This window comes from Hyperolius riggenbachi, chromosome 12 (genome assembly GCF_040937935.1).
Source record: "Hyperolius riggenbachi isolate aHypRig1 chromosome 12, aHypRig1.pri, whole genome shotgun sequence".
Classification (NCBI taxonomy): domain Eukaryota; kingdom Metazoa; phylum Chordata; class Amphibia; order Anura; family Hyperoliidae; genus Hyperolius; species Hyperolius riggenbachi.
Window position 1 is genome coordinate 96,497,690 of NC_090657.1, and position 23,176 is coordinate 96,520,865.

At 44.6% G+C, this 23,176-nt stretch overlaps 1 protein-coding gene across 1 annotated transcript in view; it reads left to right on the forward strand.

Moving 5' to 3' along the window:
• Positions 1-19,189, forward strand: part of LOC137542559 (serine/threonine-protein kinase 4-like) — a 151,094-nt gene extending 131,905 nt beyond the window's left edge. Inside the window, exons 10-11 of the mRNA XM_068264572.1 lie at positions 2,773-2,927; positions 13,996-19,189. Of these exons, the coding sequence (XP_068120673.1) occupies positions 2,773-2,927; positions 13,996-14,154 (314 nt within the window). The 3' untranslated portion in view covers positions 14,155-19,189. The remainder of the gene's footprint in view (positions 1-2,772; positions 2,928-13,995) is intronic.
• Positions 19,190-23,176: the final 3,987 nt, after the last annotated feature.

A 23,176-nucleotide genomic window follows, 5' to 3' on the forward strand; every position in this document is an offset into this window, starting at 1 on the left:
GAGGGGCACTACCTACCTACCCACCCACCTACCCATACTGGCACATGACTCGCAAACTAGCCGACCCCCAACTTTTAGGCCACTTTTGGGGGGTGAAAAATTCGGCTTGCTTGCGAGTATATACGGTATAACTGAAAGAAAACTAAAGTAATGCCCATGTTTTCCTATGGCACCTTTTACACTTAACGCGTTTTAACTGAAATCTTCTTCCCAATGCACTGCAATAGAAAAAACGCGTACCAACGCGCACTAACTCATACCAACTGATTAAGTGTAAAAGGGCCCTAATCCTACTCTCACACAAAAAATGAACATTTTAATTTGCCACAAAAATGTAAATTTCAGCTTGATTGCCGCAAAAATTACAAATTTTCTGGTGCCACCATAGGCGACCATGGGATTTTCTGTTACAGAAGGATACAGGGGCACCAGGGTACCTGATAAATAGCTTCCGCCAGGGTTGGCGCCTGCTATTTTTCCTTCTATAACTAAAATTCCTATGGCGCCCAAACTTTCAAAGCTAGCAATACTGTCCACAGGTCATCCACGGAACTGGGGCAAATGTCGAGGAAGAAAAACCTCTGAATTCTGACTGAATCCTATGGGACTGTGCTCCTGCCCTGCCCATGTGTGCTCAGGCTGCACCTTTTCTGTTATGCATCGGTGGTTGGGGGGCTGGGTGCTCTTGTAGAGTAATGATAAAGATAACTCCAAATGAAGAGTACAACTTAATTACTCTATTTTTCTCCCACAAAAGAGGGGGGGGGGGTCAGTGCGTCTTATAGAGCAAATAATACATTTGGACCTGCGCCTCAGTCCCCCTGTGTCCTTCAGGTCATGTATTCCCACATACAATGTGTTAAGTAAATGCATCCCGTTATCCATGTGTTCCCGTGTCTTTCGTGTCTCCAAACCCCCATGTCCCTCGTTCTCTGTCCGGTCTGATGTGTCAAACACATACTGTATTAGCAGCCGCGCAGTTCGCATCATTTTAGAAGTAGCTGCCGATCCAGGAAGCGTTTGCCAGCCAGAAACCAATCACGCGAGGGGGCGCTGCCACAGACAGCCAATGACACTGCATACTGTGCCTTCTTTCTTAATAGGAGCCATTAGTCCCTAGGGCAGGAGCAACGACTCCTATTAAGAAAGGAGTCAGGAGCAGTAAGCAACATCATTGGCTGTCTGTGGCAGCACCCCCTCATGTGATTGGTTACTGGCTGGCAAACGCTTCCTGGATCGGCAGCTACTTCTAAAATGATGCAAACCGTGTGACTGCTAATACAGTATGTGTTTAACACACTGCATAAGACCGGACGGAGAATGAAGGACATGGGGCATGGGGGCGGCGACTTCTTAATGATGTGAGCTGCACAGCTGCTCATACAGTATGTATTACACGCTGAATAACACCAGACGAAGAACATGGGGGACAGGGGATAGAAAGCACAGGGGAGGAAACAGGACACTGGGGATGGAGAACAGTGGACACAGGAGGACAGGGCACTGGGACAGAGGACACGGGGACAGTGGACACAGGAGGACAGTGGACACATGGGGACACAGGAGGACAAGACACTGGACAGAGGACACAGGGAGATAAAGATGCCAGAGGGACAGTGGACACAGGAGGATAGGTGACACAGGAGGACAGGACACCGGGACAGAGGACACGGGAACAGTGGACACAGGAGGACAGAGAATATGACACCGAGACAGAGGGCACAGGGGGATGGAGATGCCAGAGGACACAGGGGAAAGTGGACACAGGAAAACAAAGGACACGGGACACTGGAGTACAAAGGACACAAGTGGGACAGAGGTCACGGGGGGGGGCACAAGAGGTATAAGGAAGGCACAAAGGGGACATAATAATTAGGGGGGAGGTCCATAAGATGTCCCTGCACCATGGATGCACCAGGTTTAGTATATTATTTTTTCGCTTGTTTTTGTCCTGTAAACCTGGTGCGTCTTATAGTCCGGAACGTCTTATAGTACGAAAAATACTGTATCAGTCAGCAGGGTGGAAGACTAACTTCCATAATGTTTCTTACAAGCTTATTTCCTACCACTGTTAAGCCAGAACCTTGTCTTCTTACAAACGTTGACTTTTAGAGTACACATGAGCTCACAATAAAAAGCTTGTCTAGACAGTCTTGTCATAGGCACCATGACTTTCTGAAAAACCTACCAGCTCCCCTTAAGTGATAGGGAATTTAAGCTTCCATTGCAGTAGATGCTGGAGTGCGACGTCAGCATAGGGTATGCTTACACTTCTGGTATACAGAAATGCAGGCAGTTTAGGGACGAATCAGCTAATTCGGGTGCCGCTGTAGGCACCGTATGTTAATAGCCACGATTAGCTGCAGTTTGTATACCAGCCAGTCTCGGAACGTGCTTTTGTCAAAATTTCAGTTTATAGCTGCTAACTGCGGCTATTAACATGGGTGCCTATGGCAACTCCCAGAATAGTGTGGTGGATTTTTTTGTGGAAAATCAGCAGTGGGTGGGACATCGAAAATAAGTAGTGGAGTATTGGTAATTATACCAATATTTTCCACTAGAGGCTTGTCCAGTATAAAATTGACACGATCTATGTTGGACGAGTGCTGTGTTGAGATTTGTGTGCAGCAACATTAGTGTCCATAAGTTTAGAATCCAGATAAACAGAAGTACAATTGTTGTGGACAAAAACTTTTGTCTTTTGTGTCTCTTTAAATATATTGTTAATTAAATGAATTTTAAATGAAATCAAATCCATTTTCTGTAATACAGAGAGCAGCCCAGAAGCAGCACAGCCTTCTAAGCCAGCATTCCTGGAGTATTTTGAGAAGAACCAGAGCCAGTTTAGCACATCAGAGAACAAGAGCACGGCAGAAAGTCCTGATTCCTCTGAATGGAAGATACCACTTAATGGAGATTACAGCTTTGTGAGTATCATTGCATTATTAAATGTGACAGGATCATTGTTCTTTAAAGTAAAGGTGGCCACTAACAAAGATTGGTTCGTTGATGGTGTAGTGAACGATTTTTCTTCCGATCTCTCAACCAACAAGAAAATTAAAATTTTGGTTTGACGAAAATCCAATCGGACGACTTTTTATAATAATATATATTTTTATAATCGTTCGTAATTGATTGTGCCCATCAACTGAGATTATTTACAACCAATCTGATCAGAATTTCTGATCGCTCTAACGATTTTTCTCTAGAAATTGGACCGCTAGTGACCACCTTTACACTCCACCTTTACACTCCACCTTTGTTTAGGAGCAATCAATGCCAGCTACAGCGATTGCTTGATGTTTGAAAAACTTTATCTAAAAAGCGTACTTTTGTGTGTTGTTCCTATATGTTTATTTTACTTGTAGGCATAATTGGGTATGTTTTTAGGTATAGACAAGCTTGACTATTTGCCTTTAGGGCACTACCTGCTATAGGGGCACCAAAGAACTATGCACGTCATCCAGACACTAGATATGTTCTGTTTGGCTGCAGGGCCAAATTTTTCCTGCCGCTGGGGAAGGGTGCCTTCCCTAGCCTGGCAGGCTCAGCAGGGTAGAGTGGCGGCAGGGAGCTCTCATACATACCTCTGCAGACATACTCCCGGCAGGTCTTCTTGGCTCCGATCACATAATATGACGTGATTGGATTCAGTTGACCATGTCAACGTTACTGTATCACCCGGTGGTGGAAGAGGGGTAATGGAAGTCTTTTTCATCTCCCTTCTTCCACCACTAGGTGATGCTATAAGGCTGACACAGTTTCCTGGATCCCAATCACGTCATTTGTGAAGTTCGGAAGTTCAGAGCCGCCGGTGGAGGAAGCCGTGCGGAGCAGGTAAATATAACTTCCAAGCACTATGCAGCCAAATGACATACAGTATGCCGACAGAGGCTGCCACTGCACAGGCAGCTTTCAACCAAAGTATTTCGTTTGAAGCTGCCATTGGCAAGGAGCAAATAAGAAAATCTTTACGTTTAGCTTTAACCTGTTAACAAAATATTTAGTTTGAAGATGCGCACTTATTTTAACTTCAGCCAGCAGAACTCCTTGTTCTGCCTACTAAAGTCACGCAGTGCGGCCGGAGGGAGCATTCTTGTGGTTTCCAGACGCTGGACCGGCTTCTCCTCTTCATCCACCCGCGGTGCTGCACTCCTGGCATCATCTTCTGACTTCCGATCATGTTATTACATGTGATCGGGGCTCAAAAGATTGTGTCAGTGGTGGTGGAAGAGGGGTAATGGAAGAGTCTCTAGGAGAGACACATGATGGCTGTACCTGTTATAGAGGGTGGGGGTATTATGACTTCACTTGGCATGGGGGGATGGAATGGAGTAACACATGATGGCTGTACTTGGTATAGAGGGTGGGGTATTATGACTTCACTTGGTTTTGGCGGGTGACTTACTACCAAATGAAAGCCAAAAATATATTAGACACAATGTACGGTACTCACATAAATGGCTTAAAGGACTTACGAGGCCAATGGAGTAAAAAAAGTTAATTACTTGCATGGTCGTTTCAGGCACGGAAGACGCCGTCCGCACCCTCCGTGCCGCTCCGCCGGGTCCCTCCGCTCATTATCCCCCCGAGCCGGCTCCCGACCCCACGGCCCGGGTCGGGCTCTCCTGCCTCTTCAAAGATGGCCGCTTCCTCTGGCCACGGCTGCGCAGTCCTAGGGCCAACCCCCCCGATCCACGCTACGTAGCGTGGATCGGAGGGGTTGGCCCTAGGGCTGCGCAGCCGCGGCCAGAGGAAGCGGCCATCTTTGAAGAGGCAGGAGAGCCCGACCCGGGCCGTGGGGTCGGGAGCCGGCCCGGGGGGATAATGAGCGGGGGGACCCGGTGGAGTGGCTCGGACGGCGTCCTCCGTGCCTGAAACGACCATGCAAGTTATTAACTTTTTTTTACTCCTCTTGGCCTTGTAAGTCCTTTAAAGGGAAGGTTCAGGGAGGGTGGGTAAAAAATCAAAATCAATTTCCACTTACCTGGGGCTTCCTCCAGCCCGTGGCAGGCAGGAGGTGCCCTCGCCGCCGCTCCGCAGGCTCCCGGTGGTCTCCGGTGGCGCACCCGACCTGGCCAGGCCGGCTGCCAGGTCGGGCTCTTCTGCGCTCCAAGGCCCGGAACTTCTGCGTCCCACGCCAGCGCTCTGACGTCATCGGACGTCCTCCGGGCTCTATTGCGCATGCGCAGAACTACTGCGCATGCGCAGTAGAGCCCGGAGGACGTCCGATGACATCAGAGCGCCGGCGTGGGACGCAGAAGTACCAGGACTTGGAGCGCAGAAGAGCCCAACCTGGCAGCCGGCCTGGCCAGGTCAGGCGCGCCACCGGAGACCACCGGGAGCCTGCGGAGCGGCGGCGAGGGCACCTCCTGCCTGCCACGGGCTGGAGGAAGCCCCAGGTAAGTGGACATTTATTTAGATTTTTTACCCACCCTCCCTGAACCTTCCCTTTAAGCAACAAAATGTAAAAAAGGGACTTGTAAGGATGTGGTTTTAAAATGCAGTATTGAAGCTGTTAACTAGAATCTGTCCTTATGGAGCGGAGAAATCATAATTAAAAAGGATGGCCTCAGCATAAAATTACACAGATTGAGACTAGAGATGGTGTTCTCTGATGCTTCCAAAAACCCCAGAAAAACTGAGAAACAGAAGAAAAAACAGAAACCAAATGGTGCAGTATAAATGGAATAAGATGGGTGGGAGGTTTAGAATATATACGGTACTTACAAAGGTGGGGTGCAAGAATTTTTGCAACTACTATCATAGCCTGCGGGAAGACGGCCGTCCCTGCTCAGGAGTTCCAGGTACTGTGTTGCAGGAACTGGATGGTCGCACCAGGAAGTAAAGAATGAAAAAAAGGGCTCTGGTCCCTGTGAGTGGCTTGCAGCGTCCGTGGGAGTTTTGTACTGACTGGGACGTGCGATCGCGTGGCGTTAAAACTAGTTTTAACACCACAGCAGGCTTAGGGCCCTTTTCCACTAGTAATCGCAATCACAAGCGCTAAACGCTAGCAATTGCTTTTGGTCACAAATTTTTTTACGCAATCTCGATTTTGCATACGCAATGCACGTGCATAGCAAAATCGCGGTAAAAATCTATCCTGAACACAATCGTGCGTTGCACAAATTCGAATCACGGTAGTGGAAAATACCTACCGCAATTCCTATGTTAAATGCAAAACCTACATTGCTGAATCGCTGTGCAGTGGAAAAGGGCCCTTAGGCAGCCTCAAGTGTAGCGTAGTTTTAACTATCAGTGGTCCCAAAGTTGTTAATAAATTGTACACTTCCAGTTATTGCTGGCCATTTTCTGCAGCATAGAAAAGACTACTCACTTTTTTAAACTACCTCTCCTTTTTAAACTTTAAGTGTTTTATCAAATCAGGCACCTGCAGGTCCAGGATTAAAGGAATGGACTTTGTTACCTGGGGATTTCAAGCTCTTGAGCTGAGATATTATTCTCCTGTAAGCAAATTATAACTTATAACTTGTACGTTCATCTGCTTTGTATAGAACATTGTGTCTCAGAATTAAGCAATATGGACTCAATAGAAATTTGTTTAACACTACATAATATCATCTTTAATTGCATTATACCCACCTCTGGCGTGTCTGAAAAATCGAAATGCTGTTTATCATCACTTTTCTTTTCTTTTATATTTTTATAATTTAAAGTCCTGTGGAGTGTAATTTAAAACTGTACTATATCAGTTTTAATTTTCTATGCAGGATAAAATAAATAATTTTTATGGATAAAAGGCAAACCCTACATTTACTTAATATGCTTAAAATGGAGCCCAAATAGGTAGGCTTTGCACATCAGCGAGGAGGGGGGACAGTCCCCCCCCCCCCTCCCTCACCTCGGGCTCTCCTCTCAGCGCTCCCCTCCTGCATCTATCTAAGCGGCAGCAGCTATAATTACCTCCATTCACCACGGAGGTTGCCGATCTGCATTCTGCAAGGGCTTCACATTACTTCCTGTTTTAACAGGAAGTAATGTGAATCCCTTGCAGATCGGAGAAGCCCTTGCAACTTGGAGACCTCCGGTGGTGAATGGCAGTGTTTATAGCTGCTGCCGCCGCTGATGGCTTGCAAAAGTATTCGGCCCCCTTGAAGTTATCCACATTTTGTCACATTACTGCCACAAACATGAATCAATTTTATTGGAATTCCACGTGAAAGACCAACACAAAGTGGTGTACACGTGAGAAGTGTAACGAAAATCATACATGATTCCAAAAAATTTTTTACAAATAGCTGCAAAGTGGGGTGCGCGTAATTATTCAGCCCCCTGAGTCAATACTTGGTAGAACCACCTTTTGCTGCAATTACAGCTGCCAGTCTTTTAGGGTATGTCTCTACTAGCTTTGCACATCTAGAGACTGAAATCCTTGCCCATTCTTCTTTGCAAAACAGCTCCAGCTCAGTCAGATTACATGGACAGCATTTGTGAACAGCAGTTTTCAGATCTTGCCACAGATTCTCGATTAGATTTAGATCTGGACTTTGACTGGGCCATTCTAACACATGGATATGTTTTGTTGTAAACCATTCCATTGTTTCCCTGGCTTTATGTTTAGGGTTGTTGTCCTGCTGGAAGGTGAACCTCCGCCCCAGTCTCATGTCTTTTGCAGACTCCAAGAGGTTTTCTTCCAAGATTTCCCTGTATTTGGCTCCATCCATCTTCCCATCACCTCTGAACAGCTTCTATGTCCCTGCTGAAGAGAAGCACTCCCAGAGCATGATGCTGCCACCACCATATTTGACAGTGGGGATGGTGTGTTCAGAGTGATGTGCAGTGTTAGTTTTCCACCACACATAGCGTTTTGCATTTTGGCCAAAAAGTTCCATTTTGGTCTCATCTGACCAGAGCACCTTCTTCCACATGTTTGCAGTTTGCCACATGCCATGTGGGAGACACAGTAAACAGGACTTCTTATGCTTTTCTGTTAACAATGACTTTCTTCTTGCCACTCTTCCATAAAGGCCAACTATGTGCAGTGCACAACTAATAGTTGTCCTATGGACAGATTCCCCCACCTGAGCTGTAGATCCCTGCAGCTCATCCAGAGTCACCATGGGCCTCTTGACTGCATTTCTGATCAGCGCTTTCCTTGTTCGGCCCGTGAGTTTAGGTGAACTGCCTGGTCTTGGTAGGTTTACAGTTGTGCCATACTCCTTCCTTTTCTGAATGATCACTTGAACAGTGCTCTGTGGGGGATGTTCAAGGCTTTGGAAATCTTTTTGTAGCCTAAGCCTGCTTGAAATTTCGCAATGACTTTTATCCCTGACCTGTCTGGTGTGTTCTTTGGACTTCATGGTGTTGTTGCTCCCAATATTCTCTTAGACAACCTCTGAGGCCGTCACAGAGCAGCTGTATTTGTACTGACATTAGATTACACACAGGTGCACTCTATTTAGTCATTACCACTCATCAGGCAATGTCTATGGGCAACTGACTGCCAGACCAAAGGGCACTGAATAATTACGCACACCCCACTTTGCAGTTATTTATTTGTAAAAAATGTTTTGTATCATGTATGATTTTTGTTCCACTTCTCACGTGTACACCACTTTGTATTGGTCTTTCATGTGGAATTCCCAAAAAATTGATTCATGTTTGTGGCAGTAATGTGACAAAATGTGGAAAACTTCAAGGGGGCCGAATACTTTTGCAAGCCACTGTAGATGCAGGAGGGGGAGCGCAGAGGGGAGAGCCCAAGGTAAGGGACTTTCCCCTCTCCCTGCTGATGTGCAAAGCTTTTCCCTCATGCTGCGACCCCTCCTGCCCCCCCCAAAAACGGCCATGAGTGGGCCCCCGGGGGGGGGGGGTGCTCAAATTCTTGCAGTTGGGCCCAGGGCCTTCTAGTTAAGCCCCTGATGTTAACCACTTCAGCGCCCAGGGACAGTATATCTATACCTCGCCAGACTTCACTTCTGCGTCTGGGGAGTAGACATACACAGCCCCACCGCTGTCCGTGCTCCCGCTCACTCGTGCGCATGCTCAGTCGCTCGTTCACAGCGCCGCCCCATTCAACCGGAGATCAATGAACCATTATTGAATATTGATCTAAGTCCTGTTACAGCGATCGCTGGCTTCAATGCGATCACTCTTAAAAAAAAAAAAAGTTTCACATCCGCGGTTCGCTTCTTACAATGCTTACAGGACGCATAAAAAAAAGACTGAGGACATCTTGTGGACAAGAGGTAAAAGTACACCTACATACAATTTGTTTTAATAAAAGACCCAGAATTACATTTAAAATGAACTCCTTCCTTGCATTAGGGACTAAACTTTTTTAATATGTATGTCAAGAGGGTATATTACTGTTATTTTTTTTTTTTTAAATTCTAGGCTTAAATAGTGATGGACGCAAAACTAAGAAATTGCACCTTTATTTTCCAATAAAATATTGGCACCCGACATTGTGATAGGGACATAATTTAAATGGTGTAATAACCACGACAAACGGACAAATAAAATGTGGATTTAATTAAGGTAGCATGTATTATTTAAAAACGAACTTTTTTTTTTTTTTTTTTTTAATGGGAAAAATATTGGACAATCATTTTTCAGTTTTCGGCCATTATAATAATCCGAACATTTGTATAGCGCTTTTCTCCTGTTGGACTCAAAGCGCTCAAGAGCTGCAGCCACTGGGACGCGCTCAGGAGGCCACCCTGCAGTGTTAGGGAGTCTTGCCTTGAACTCCTTACTGAATAGGTACTGACCCTAGCCAGGATCTAACCCTGGTCTCCAGGGGCGTAGCAATAGGGGGTGCAGAGGTAGCGACCGCATCGGGGCCCTTGAGTCAGAGGGGCCCCAAAGGGCCCTTCCTCAACTACAGTATTAGCTCTCTATTGGTCCTGTGCTCATAATAATCACTTCTATAGATACTATGAATAGTGGTAATCATTAACAAACTGTTCCCCATCTTCTTCTTGCACCTCTGACACTGTAGTTGCCATTGGCAGATTTTGGTGCGCCGTATCAATTGTTATGTATTGATTGCTTGGGGGGCCCCATTGTAAAACTTGCATCGGGGCCCACAGCTCCTTAGCTACGCCACTGCTGGTCTCCCATGTCAAAGGCAGTGCCCTTAACCAGTACTCTATTCAGCCACTTATAAAATAATTCTTAGCATAATGTACCATTGTAGAATAAAATACTTCAGCGCAGATTCACTTATGTCCACCACCAAGAGCACCATAAAAACATTCCAAAGAAAGCCTAATTGGTGGCGGAAAAAAACAAGATATAGATTTGATTAGTAGTGATAAAGTTATTTGCGAACGAATGGAAGGAGCCCTGAAAGATGAAAATTGCTCTGGTGCTCAAGGGGTAAAACCCCCTCAGTGGTGAAACAACACTCAGGGCCAGTATGTATAAATTCTGTACAAACTACAATATGGCCTTTTACCCTGGTTGTGCTGCATTCACTCTCTGCTTTCTATACATTTACTATATTTTTTTAAATGCAGAACTTTAGGAAATGCTGCATTTGGAAATCCACAATGCAGCTGTAGTTCACATATAGTCAGGGCAGCTGCATACAGAGGCCCTGAGGCCCCTTTCACACTGCATATTGGTCGTGCCGCACCGCCAGAAACAGACCTTTGGAGAATACCGCGTTACTTTGCGGTATTCCCCGTCTCACCTCCCGCCAAGCAGGAAGCAACGCTCACTTCCTGTTTGGCAATTGATGACGTGAGCGGAAGCGTATTTCTAAAATATGCTTCCGCACATGCGTGATGCAGATCATTGCGGCTGTTTTTTTTAAAGTTGCGTGCGTTACCGTAGACTTACATGACTACCGGCCCAAAGCAGATCGCCGCAGGATCCATGCGGTAACGTAGGTATGGAAGCGCGTTAGATAGGGCACTTCTAGTGCAGCATACCGCAATTGGGGAGTATGAACTCCTGCCTAGATTTTCATTAGACACAGCCACAGTACGAAAGGGCCCTGTGGTTAGGAGCCCACTGGGCAGTGCAGAAAACTGTTTTCTACATTTTGGGGGCATTTTTGTATGCATTTGCATTTTTGGTGCATTTGCATTTTTCAATGATCTAAAATACAGTATTATATTTAATACAAAATCACATGAAAAAAAACCCAGTCCTCTGCATATTCATTGATATACATTATGTGTGTTTTTGAGAAAAAATGCAGCTCGTTGTGCGTAAGGAAATCGAACACTGTAAAGTGCAGAGATATGCATTTTTATGCAGATAGACATGTGTTTTGTGCAACTCTAGCAATTCTGCCTAGTGTGCTCCTAGCCTAAGGCTGCTTTCACACTAGACGCTGGAAAACTTTAAGCTTTCTGTTAAAACACGTATGGTTGAACTGAGCCGTAGGCAAACATGGACATTACCTTGCACGTCAGTTGTCATGTCATTTTTCATCTTTAACTGACAGCAACTGATATAGTGGAAAAAAGGCCCTAAATGTGTCTATGGACATTTCATTCCACATATGGCTCCGACAAGGGCTACATGCAAAACCCATATTCCTTTATTCAGTCAAAAACCTGCATAGGCGTAAGGGGGAAACTGAATAATAAAGTTGGGAATTTAGATTCCATTCTTCATCTCACATTTTCTGGCACGGAGTTATGCTACACAATCTGCAGCTCTGAAAGGTTGAATAGACCTGACCCTGCTGGAATTATCTCCAATATTCCTGGAAACAGTCATTTATCAAGATATACGAGAAGATAGAATTTTCCCTGGTAGATATCTAAGTTGTTTCATGCTAAAAACCATTTATTCTCTTCAGTAGAGGAGCCAATGCTGTAATCAGATACAGCAGGTCTAAAGTCAGGGATCAATATGCTGTAAAATCTTTGCTCCAGCTCAGTACGGGCTCCTGTTGGGATATTTGTTTCCTCCTTTAGATCAATCAGGCTTATTATAAACACAATCCATGTGTAGATAGCATCAAGGTCATCAGAAAGGCGCACCAGTGATATCTGTGTTCCCGTCAGCTGTCAGGTCTTCAACAAAGGGGCAGCAAGGTATTTTAGAATAAGCTGTAAGTTGACAAGATGCGAGAGTTCATGAAGACAGTGCTGCCTAAACAGATTTTACGTTGGAATCTCACTTCCCAGAGTGCAATGGTTCCAGTCGTGAGCAAAAAGAATTCTAGCATTCAAATCACCACTGACCCAGGAAGTGAGAGATATGCTAGCAAATGAAAGCGGACACATCTAGACAGAAAAAGAGCGCTCCATAGTGCATTACCATAAAATAACTTTATTCGCAAGACAATTTGGTACTTACAAAATATGCAGATAAACTTCGCTTATCAGCGGTGAGGCCAACCGCTTGACACCCCGGTGGCTGTTGCACACACGCTGTGGCCAGCAGCGCGGTGTCTGGTGACCCTGGAGCTCTTCTTGCGAATGAATGGGCAGGGCCTAGTGTCGGTGTGTGTGTGACGTCATTATGCGTTCTGATGAAGGCGCAGAGCGCCGAAACGCAATTGACATCACACGCATGCCGACACTAGGCCCCGCCCATCCTCTCATGAGACGAGCTCCAGGGTTACCGGAGATTGTGCTGCTGCCACAGTGTGTGTGCAACTGGCGCCGGGGTGTCAAGCGGTTGGCCTCACCGCTGATGAGCGAAGTTTATCTGCATATTTTGTAAGTACCAAATTGTCTTGCGAATAAAGTTATTTTATGGTAATGCACTATGGAGCGTTTCTTTTCTGTCTAGATATGTCCATTTTCCCAAAAATTGGAACAGCGCAGTGCATAGAACCAAGAATAAGGAGAGGATTTGTGGAAGTGACTGTGTTCTTCTGGAGTGGGAATGCAAGAAATGCTTGTTTTTTAGCAAATGAAAGCCACTAGCTTTAAAAAAAAAAAAAAAAATACTAACCCCTAGTCTGTGTCTGTGCTGCATCAAGACAGACTCTTAAGTGCTGATAGTTTGTTGGCATTTGTCATTGCAGCGTTTAAAGGATACTCCCTTAGCTCACCTAGCTCAACAAAGTACTAACCTCATAATTGGTTGCTGTAGTGTGTACAGTCAACTTTGGCTACATGTCCTCAATAATTGGTGGCAGTTTTTTGTTGAAAGAATTTTTAAAGTGATCCTTAAGTAAAAAAAAAAATGTTTTACTCACCTGGAGCTTCCAATAGCCCCCTGCAGCTGTCCGCTGCCCTCGCCGTGTCCCTCCGATCCTCGTGTCCCCGCCGGCAGCCACTTCCGGTTTCGGCAACAGCCGCCGACAGGCTGGGAACGCGAGATCATTATCTGCAAAAGATCTGTTCCTGCAAAATGCATTCATAGTCTATGATAGCTGCAGATCCTCATACACACCTTGTTTAACAGACATTCATCTGCAGATCATCTGCAAATCAGATCCACCAGGATGGTTTTTCAGATCTGCAGATGAGTGTCAGATATGCAGATGAAGTCTATTAAACAAGGTGTGTATGAGGATCTGCAGATATCATAGACTATGAATGCATTTTGCAGGGACGGATATTTTGCAGATACTGATCTTTTGAATGTGTACAGCATCTTTGTGCACATCATCTTGCAAAGATTTTTATCTGATGGGGAGTTCCGATCCATAGAATAGACTGTGTAGAGTATGGCTCTCATACTACATGGAAGGGGGTAAAATTGGTCTGATATCTTTCATTTATCTTTTAAGTGTGTACACACCATAATTCTGCTGGTCAGCTCACTGCCCATACAACACCGTACTGTGAACAGGGCCATAGAATTGTAACTAATCACATCTCTGCAGGTGTATACCATTACCATTAGTAGTTAAGTCCCAAAACACATGTTGGCTATGTGTGGTGCAGTGATCTCAGTGACTAAATAGCTCTGTGTAAGTAGATCACACTCTCTCTCACTACATGAAGAAAAATGGGGTAGACATGAGTGGTCTACCTTGCCACTGTGTAAACTTTTACCTTTTAACTATATCTCTCAAGAATAACTGCTGACCACTGCTCTATTTATTCACAGCTGAAAGGATGGAGTGCAGTTGAGCTGCAGAAGAGACTGAATGAATTGGATCCAATGATGAACAAGGAAATTGATGATATCCATCAAAAGTACCAAGCCAAGCGACAACCTATATTGGAAGCCATTGAGTCCAAGAAACGGAGGCAGCAGAATTTTTAACCTGGACATCTCAGCTATGATGGGACTTTAAGCTATTTTTGTTTCTCAAACCGTTTGTACTATTTTTATTGCTAAATATTTTTTTTTTTATTTTTTTCGGAAAGCTCTCATTCATTTGTATTAGGATGTATACATTTTAGAAAGTTTAAACTGTTTGTTTAAATAGGTTAACATTGTTTTGAATAGGATTCCTGGAGCAGCCAGGAAAGTCCAAAACCATGAATACTTTCTGGTCCATTCCTCCAGTTTCTACCTTTTATCTGCATTTTCAGTAATATATGTTCTATAGGACAAAATATAACAGATAAGACCTCTTTGTAACGGCCTCAGAGATGGGGCGAGCCCAGGAAGTCACCAGTGAAAGTGTCACCTCTGCATCCATTACAATACGGTATGGAGTGCAAATTCTTCATTTTGCATACCTCCAAGTTGTAGTATAGCGGATCCAGCAACCATAGCTATTCTCCTTTTTCCAATATGTGGATAAGCCAGTAGGTGGTCCGGCAATATTATTTTAATATATAGAAAATGGGTAGTATCGCCCTGTAAAGCATTTACTGTGAAACTTAGAATATGTAAGAAAAAAAGTGCCCCTATGGGGTACTTACCTTGGGAGGAGAAGCTTCTGGATCCTAATGAGGCTTCTCCTGTCCTCCTCCGTCCCTCCTTTCCAGCACTGTCAGCCGCCGAATGGCTTGTCAGCGATGCCGGGCTCCAGGATCATGCCAATCCTGTGAGAGCCTCGCACGGGCTCTACTGCGCCGATACCGCATGCCTGCGCAGTGGAACGGATCCAATCGGGCTCGGCTATTTACACCTGAGCACTAACAAAAGCAGCTACTGCGCCTGCGCGTGGCTCACAGGATTGTTATGATCCTGGAGCTGGATGTTCGTCAGTTGATAGAGCTGGGATGGGGGAAGCCTTATAAGAATCCAGAGGTAAATACGCCCAGGGTCTCAGTGACACAGCTGTCCCCTGCACAGCACTGCAGGAGTTTGCAGCGCTGTACATATTTTTTTCTTCTTTGGCAGCCTGCCAGCCGCTATCGCGAGCCGACAGGCTGATGACTGAGCTCCGCGTCTCAGCAGGGATTGATTGCGCACATTCCCTGCTAATCTCCGCCCCCAGGACTTGACGCCAATCGGCGTTAGGCAATCCAGGGGAGCCACATTGCGGGCGCCAATTGGCGTTAGGAAGTTGCAGAGTACACTTAACTGAAAATATGTAAGAGTGGTTTAGGCTGTATTCACAGTGAGACGTGGCGTTTTAATGCGACTTTAAAGACGCAATGTGTCTGCCTTAAGTGTGTCTGCAAGCAGTGAGTTACCACAATGCAACAGTTTTTGAATGCGACTTTAACGTCGCACTGTGAACGGTCCATAGGATTAGCATTGCAGTGCGGTAAGCTGCGTTAAGACTTTAACGTGCGACCATAACGTCCCACTGTGAATACGACCTAAATGTACTCATTAACACAGTGTTTACAATCTTGTAACATTAAAATGCTGGATCCTCAATTTTTGGATGTGCTTACACCGCACATTGGGTCGTTGCTGGGTTGAGTCCTACTTCTGTAGACTCCGCCTCCCTGATTGCAGGATTCTCATGATTTGCCCTCCAATTACAACTCTCCTCTTTATTGGAGCTGTATGGCACACTATCCTGTTGCTAATCAATCAGGGCTGCTGGATGAGGTTGCTCTGCATCAGTGGTGTGTACTTTCATTAGAAAAATGAAATGCTAGCCAAAAAGCCATTTAATAATACAAGGGAGCCCATTTGTAAATGTTAAGTGTGACCATGAAGTTAAAGTTTATAGTATTTGCTCCTTTTCTAAATAAATAAATGTTGGCTTATTTATTATTCTTGATTTATAGAGTTATAGATATTATTGTAGATCAGCTTCTTAGTTTTAGCACTGGTCAGGACAATGGTTTATAGTGAGGAAGCCAGTCTATAAAAGTGTGCAGCTTTGGTGATTTAAAGAGGAACTATAGGGAAAATAACATCATGAATAAAATGGCTGATTATTTACAATATTCATGTATAGATTATTTAGTCCCCAATTTACATTCTGAAATGTATCACTGGTGGTGACATCTTTAATTTGCCAGGTGATCTGTGCGGAATGTCCTGAGATTTTTATGCACAGAGGGAGATATTGCTTGATTGGCAGCTGTAAAAAGATGTTAGTTTGCTGTCTGTGAACCCTGTTGCATTGTAGGAAATGTCAGAACCTTGGTCATGACAACATACTGTGAGAGGGGTTCACCACAATATTAGCCATAGAGACCCCCTCATTATCTATTTGAGAAAAAGTAAAGACTTTTCGTGGGAAAGGGGTTATCGGCTACTGATTGCAATGAAGTTTAAAGGGGCACTATGGTATGTGCAAACATATACAAATAAGCAGTATGTTTTTTTTTTTCCAGCGTAGAATGAGCCATAAATTACTTTTCTCCTATGTTGCTGTCACTTACACTAGGTAGTAGGAATCTGACAGATGCAACAGGTTTTGGACTAGTCCATCTCTTCATGGGGGATTCTCAGGGATTTATTTATTTTCAAAAGCACTTTACTCTGTCCAACTGCCAAAAAACTGTGTAGCGAGCAGGGAGGCTGGCCAGCATCATTGTTTAAATCCTCTTTAGTGTGTAGCGATGAAGCCGGCACCATAAGTATTTAAATGCTTTTTTATTGATTAAAGTTGCTTGTCAGCCATTATAGCAACACTCCTTTCTCAAGCTAAGCTGCAAGTCAAGCAACTTTAATCAATAAAAGAGCATTTAACCTCCCTGGCGGTTTGTTAAAATCCGCCAGGGGGCAGCAAATACCTTTTTTTATTTTATTTTTTTTTCATGTAGCGAGACTCGCTACATGATAGCCGCTGCTGAGCGGCATCCCCCCAGCCCCTCCGATCGCCTTCGGCGAACGGAGATCAAGAGATCCCGTTCAAAGAACGGGATCTCTTGGAGGGCTTCCCCCGTCGCCATGGCGACGGGGCGGGATGACGTCGTGACGTCAAAGGGGAATCCAATCCACCCCACAGCGCTGCCTGGCACTGATTGGCCAGGCAGCGCACGGGGTCTGGGAGGAGGGGGGGGGGAGGCTGCGGCGACGGGTATAGCGGCGGGTAGCGGCGGCGATCGGAGGTTACACGCAGCTAGCAAAGTGATAGCTGCGTGTAGCAAAAAAAACAAATTATGCAAATCGGCCCAGCTCGGGCTTACCGCCAGGGAGGTTAAATACTTATGGTGCCAGCTTCATCGCTGCACATTGAAGATTGATCTGGGGTGCTGCCAGACCCAGCCGAGGCACATACAACGGCCAGCAGAGGAGGTGCTACACTACTTTTGAACTAATTTAAATCCTTTTTAGGGAATATCTTTATAAAGAATAAAAGCCTTGTTGAGAATCCCCTATGAAGAGATGGAATAGTCCAAAACCTGTCGCTTCTATCAGATTTCTACTTCCTACTGTAAGTGACAGCAACATAGGAGAAAAGTACATAGCAAGGAAATGAGCAGCGCTACTTAAAAACAGACTAGTGCCTACCTGCAAAAGAGTGCAAGCCCCACTTGTGGGGTCGAATACACACCGAGCATACACATGACCTGTCTACCACTAGACAGCTGTAATGTGTCGCTAAATGCCAGAAATCCCTTGCAGTGTGAACCTTGTCCAGCCCTAACTACACACCTCAGAGTCTGACCCTTTATTTTCCATTGATTTCAAAAAAGGTGGAATCTCCCTCTAGTGGGCAGATGCAGAAAAAGCTGCTTTAAAATTGTGCTCCTTTATCATATTAGGTGCCCTAATATCCAGTCCCGGGACAAGGTCCTCCAGCACCCAAGGCTGAGACACCAGAGTTGCATCCCTCCCACCCCAGCCGTCACACACTGATTGCTATTAGACTAAGAGGCACCCCAGGGCCCCCAACACCTTAATCTCCAGTTATCTGGCTTGCAGGCACTGCCATGTAGCCCCTTTTTTATTTCTCTCTTCTTCAAACACAGTAGGGTAAAGATAGCTGAGTGAGTTGTGCGCCCCCTCCTACACTGCGCCCTTTGGCTGGAGCCTCTCTCATCTCTGCCCGGCACTGCTAATATCACCCCCTTACAGTACTAATACTGCTTTAGGTCATTAACCTTTCTTGTGTAGTAGTTCATATCGCTCAGCATTTCACATCTTAAAGCTCAACAAAAGGCAAAATGTAAAAAGTGACAGCAGGGCTAGGCAGTGAGTACTTGACTGCCTTACCTCATAGAACAGCGATTTTATGCAGTATAGTGATAGTTATGGCCTAGGAAAATGATACTGTAGCAGGCCAATTGTGTCTCAGCTGCTGGCTGGTCCAAGCTCTCCATAGACTAACACTACGTGGTGCTTGTGCACACCTTCTAATGTTAGTGAATGGAGAGCTGTGACCAGTGGCGTTAAGGAGTTTGGGGCAAAGGAGCATTGTATAAAAAGGAAATAAATTACTTGGGGCAAAGGAGCACTGAATAAAAGGATATAAATATGGCAGCCTCCATATCCCTCTAAGTTCAGGTGTCCATCAAATCAAGGAACTTTTCTATAAATGACACAGATAAACCATTTACAAATAGTTATGGAATAAAATGTATGCTTTTGATAAATTACATTGTGAAAAATAAGTACTTGAACATTTTTTTTAATTATTCCCCAGTAAAACTATCTAGGCATGTGTAACTTGAAATGAATGTAAAGTGGTTTTTATTTTTGTTGTATTTATTGTATAAAAAAGTGTAACTGCAGTCACAGACATAGGACATTACTGTTTTCAATGTGATCAGGTTGAAATCCAATAGCCTATTAACATTAGAGATTCTCTTAATTTAATCCTTCAAATGTACCATGCAAACTACTGTATCTTTATGGGGTCGTGTGCTGCCTGACTTGTTCCTGAATCAGTACTCGCTGAATGGAGCAAATCAGAGCAACGTACCTCTAAATTCATCTGTGAGTGCAATATTTCTTGTGAGTTTGTTTACATAAAACATTTTAAATAGCACTGGTCACTACTTCGTGATTTTTTTTTCTTACTATAGGCTTATTGAAAAAGCACACATGCAGTATAGTGGAGGACATTTGAATCTGGAGAGGGCCGTGGACCCTACAACATTATCTTACTGAAAAAAAAAAATCATAAGATGCATCATAGGCAATGGCAAGGGTGATAATTAGGTTATTCTGGTGTTTTTTTTAGGGGTGCAGTGGGTTTAAATTTTCCTGACTGTTACTGAAATACCTTGCAAAACCTATAATGCATATTGAACCTATAAGGCACATATTGGCCTCGATTCACTAAGGGTGATAAGTGTTAGCATACAAGTGAAAAAGCACTTAGGGCGCAAAAACTCTTCACGCGCTAATATGTACGCAAGCGTTTCCTTGCACAAAGGTTAGCGCTGAGCGCGAAACGTTGCACCGTCCGCATGCAAAATAGCCTGATAAGCGTGCTTTGCACGCGGACGGTGCGACGTTTCACACCCATGCAAACTACTTAGCACCCTAGTTTGTACGTGCAAAGCTTTTAGGCGAGCTAACTATGTTAGCACCCTTTAGTGAAGCCAAGGCCATTGTGCCTTATTTGGTGAAAGGACAAAGGAGCAAAGGGGAGTGTCTCTTCATCAGTGTCTGCAGGTTAAAGAACTGAACTGAGAGGGATTATGGTGGCTGATGTATGTTTTTCCCTTTTAAACAATACCAGTTGCCTGGCTGCTCAGCTGATCTCTTTGGCTGAAGTAGTGTCTGAATCACACACCTGAAACAAGTAGGCAGGTAATCTTGTCTGATTTTTTTTTTTGTCAGAAACATCCAATCTCCGTTCTTATGTAGGGTCTGTAGCTAAAGGAATAAGAGGCAGATAATCAGCTGGACTGTCATGCAAGGTGTATTGTTTAACCTCCCTGGCGGTAAGCCCGAGCTGAGCTCGGGCTATGCCGCGCAGGAGGAGATCTCAGCCCCTGGTGGGGCGATTTTCAACCTGTAAAGTGCTGTACGCACAGCTAGCACTTTGCTAGCCGCGCGTACAGCTTGATCGCCGCCGCTCTGCGGCGATCTCCCGCACACAGCGGCGCAAGAGGGCCCCCCCCGCCAGAGCCCTGCGCTGCCCGGACCAATGAGTTCCGGGCAGCGCTATGGGCTGGATCGGAGACGTCTGACGTCCATGATGTCATTCCGATCGTGGCCATGGCGACAGGAGAAGCCAAACAGGGGAGCGCGTTATATAAGCGTTCCCCTGTTTGCTATTGTTGCCAGCGACGATCGAACTAGAGGGACACATGCGCCCTCTAGTGGAGTTTCATGTAGCTACCACTCTGGTAGCTTTACATGAAACATAAACATTTTTTTTTAAAAATTGGATTTCTGCAATTTTCGCAGAAAAAATTAACCGCCAAGGAGGTTAAAAGGAAATAAATATGGCAGCCTCTGTATTCCTCTCACTTCAGTTGTCCTTTAACATGCAGGGCTGGATTTCTGCATTGGCAATGTAGACTGTGAGCTACTGGGATAATGCTGTACATGCAAGAGGGAAGTTACAAATATTCAGAGTGTGCTTTTAAAAATAAATACATTGTATTTATTCTTTTCCGGGTCAAAGAGTTCACTTCCTGACTTGCGTTCTTTTGCAGAGCGATTTGTTTTTTCCCTTCCTGACTTGCGTCAGGAAGGGGAAAAAACAAATCGCTCTGCAAAAGAACTTTGAAAAGCTCTTTTACACAAAATCACAACTTGCAAGTAAGCGCCGGTAGGGGGTAAAAATTGCGCTAAAAATTGATGGCGTCAACAATTTCAATTTTAGATGTGAATAAAGCCTTACTGTCCATAAATCCATACAGATAAATAGACTTTCTTACAATACATTTTTTCTATGAGTGATTATGCGTTTGGGGGTGTACTGGAGATCATACCCAGCTCTCCTCACTCCTGCTCCAGCCCACTCATCTCCCAGGCAGCGTTGTACTCGCCGGTAGAGCTCACTGCGGTCACAGGACAGTGAGACTAAAAGAGCTATACATCATTGAGGTAGTGTTGTGGATTCTTCGTGTTGGACTTCATTTGACTCATTAAGGGCTATTGGCCTCAATTCACTAAACTTATCTCCTGTCTTTAATAACTCTTCTAGAGTTGTTACCATGGTGATAAGGCATGTAGTATTCAGGAAACATTTTACCTCAGGCAAGCCTAAAGTTAACTCTTCTGTCTTTAAATTAACTCTCCAATCCTTAAAATAACTCCAGAGTTAAAGACAGGCTGTTAATCAGCTGCATGTGAAAATAACTACAGAGGAGGTAAATTAACTACAGAGGAGGTAACTTAAGGAATGAAGAGGTAAGATAACTCTCTCACTGTGTGGTGGCAAGTTTTCTCTTGCCTTATTATCTCCAGCATGATCTTAGTGAATTGAGGCCATTGAGTCTATCCACATAAGCACACGTCTATCCCCATTTGGGTGCTTGTCCACCTGGTTTCTCCCCTGTATTATTTCAATACATGAACCTCCTTAGCAGTATGCCCGTCACTGTGTCAGGCATACTGCTTGCTGGCCTCAGGAGTCCCCCATGCATAATGAATGTGATCTCATGCCTGTAAATCCTTTAGCTAGCACAAGTGTCCAGCTCCCCCCGATTGCCTGCGATTCCCCCCAATCTTCCCGTTAATAACCCATCCAGCGATCGCGCAGCCTCCCTGCACAGCTCCGGTCTCTCTATGGGGAGGATCAGGTTTGCGCATGACGTCGGCAACGTCATGATGTCCTGTGCGATCCTCCCCATAGTAAAGATCAGAGCTGTGCGGGGAGGCTGCGCCGATCGCTGGATCCAGGCTGGGTAATGTAAGGGTGATAATGAGGTTATTCTGGTGTTTTTTTTTAGGGGTGCAGTGGGTTTCAATTTCCCTGACTGTTACTGAAATATCTTTCAAATCCTATAATGCATATTGAACCTATAAGGCACATATTGGCCTTGCGCCGATCCCTGGATCCAGGCTGGCTAATGTATAAACGGGAGGATGCCGGACACTTGAGCTAGCTAGCTAGCCTAGTGCTAGATAATGGTTTTACAGGCATGAGATCACATTAATTTTACATGGGGATACAAACTGGCAAAAGCTCCTGAGCGGCGTAACGCCAAGGAGGTTAAAAGCACAATAACCACACTAGCGATGGTCAAGTAGATGCAAATTTATGCAGTTTGAAAATGAATCCATCAAATCCTGCTAAAGTAATATTCGATGGGTTCATTTATAAGCTGCATAAATTTGCATAAACATTTGCATAAATTTGCATCAGTTATTTGCATCTACTTTACCATCACTAAACCACACACACTTTCACAGCAGCTGCTGTGAAGCTCCCCTCCTGCATTATAAGGAAACTTTCATTTTAATCAGAAAGCTTTGCTGACAGGAAAACACAACTACCTCTGCAGGTAATCAGCGATATAAACAATCTCAGCAGCCTGGAGACTTCACTGTGGCAATAATAAGCCTCTCGGGACAAAAATGGAACAAAACTTATTAACCCTTTCTTGTATCCAACCTTGTGGCAAGTCTATGGGCGGGCAGAAGGAATTTTGGCTGTAGTACCTTTTTTAAATTGCATTTGGCAAGATGCTATCGACTTACATGTATAGTACAAACCCTACACAGAACTTACCCAAGTCATCTTTTTCCATTGTAAGATATACTAACCTGGTGCTTAAATGAAGTCAAACTGCAATACAGTCCTTCCCTGAAAACTAAGAAAAAGTCAGATTTGTGACAGCCACAGAGATGTTTTCTGATTGCAGGATAAGTTCAGGGGGTCGTCATAACTCTGTATGGGAGTTGAATAAAAAAAAATCAGTAGCAGATCACAAAGAGATAGGTACTTGGAATATGGTATTGTTAGTTTTGGTTTCAAGATGTAACAACGTCCTTTTTATGATTAGTGCTAACAATACAATAGTTCATCTTATCAGTTTATTTTCACTTTAAATGAATAGGTCTGGAAGCA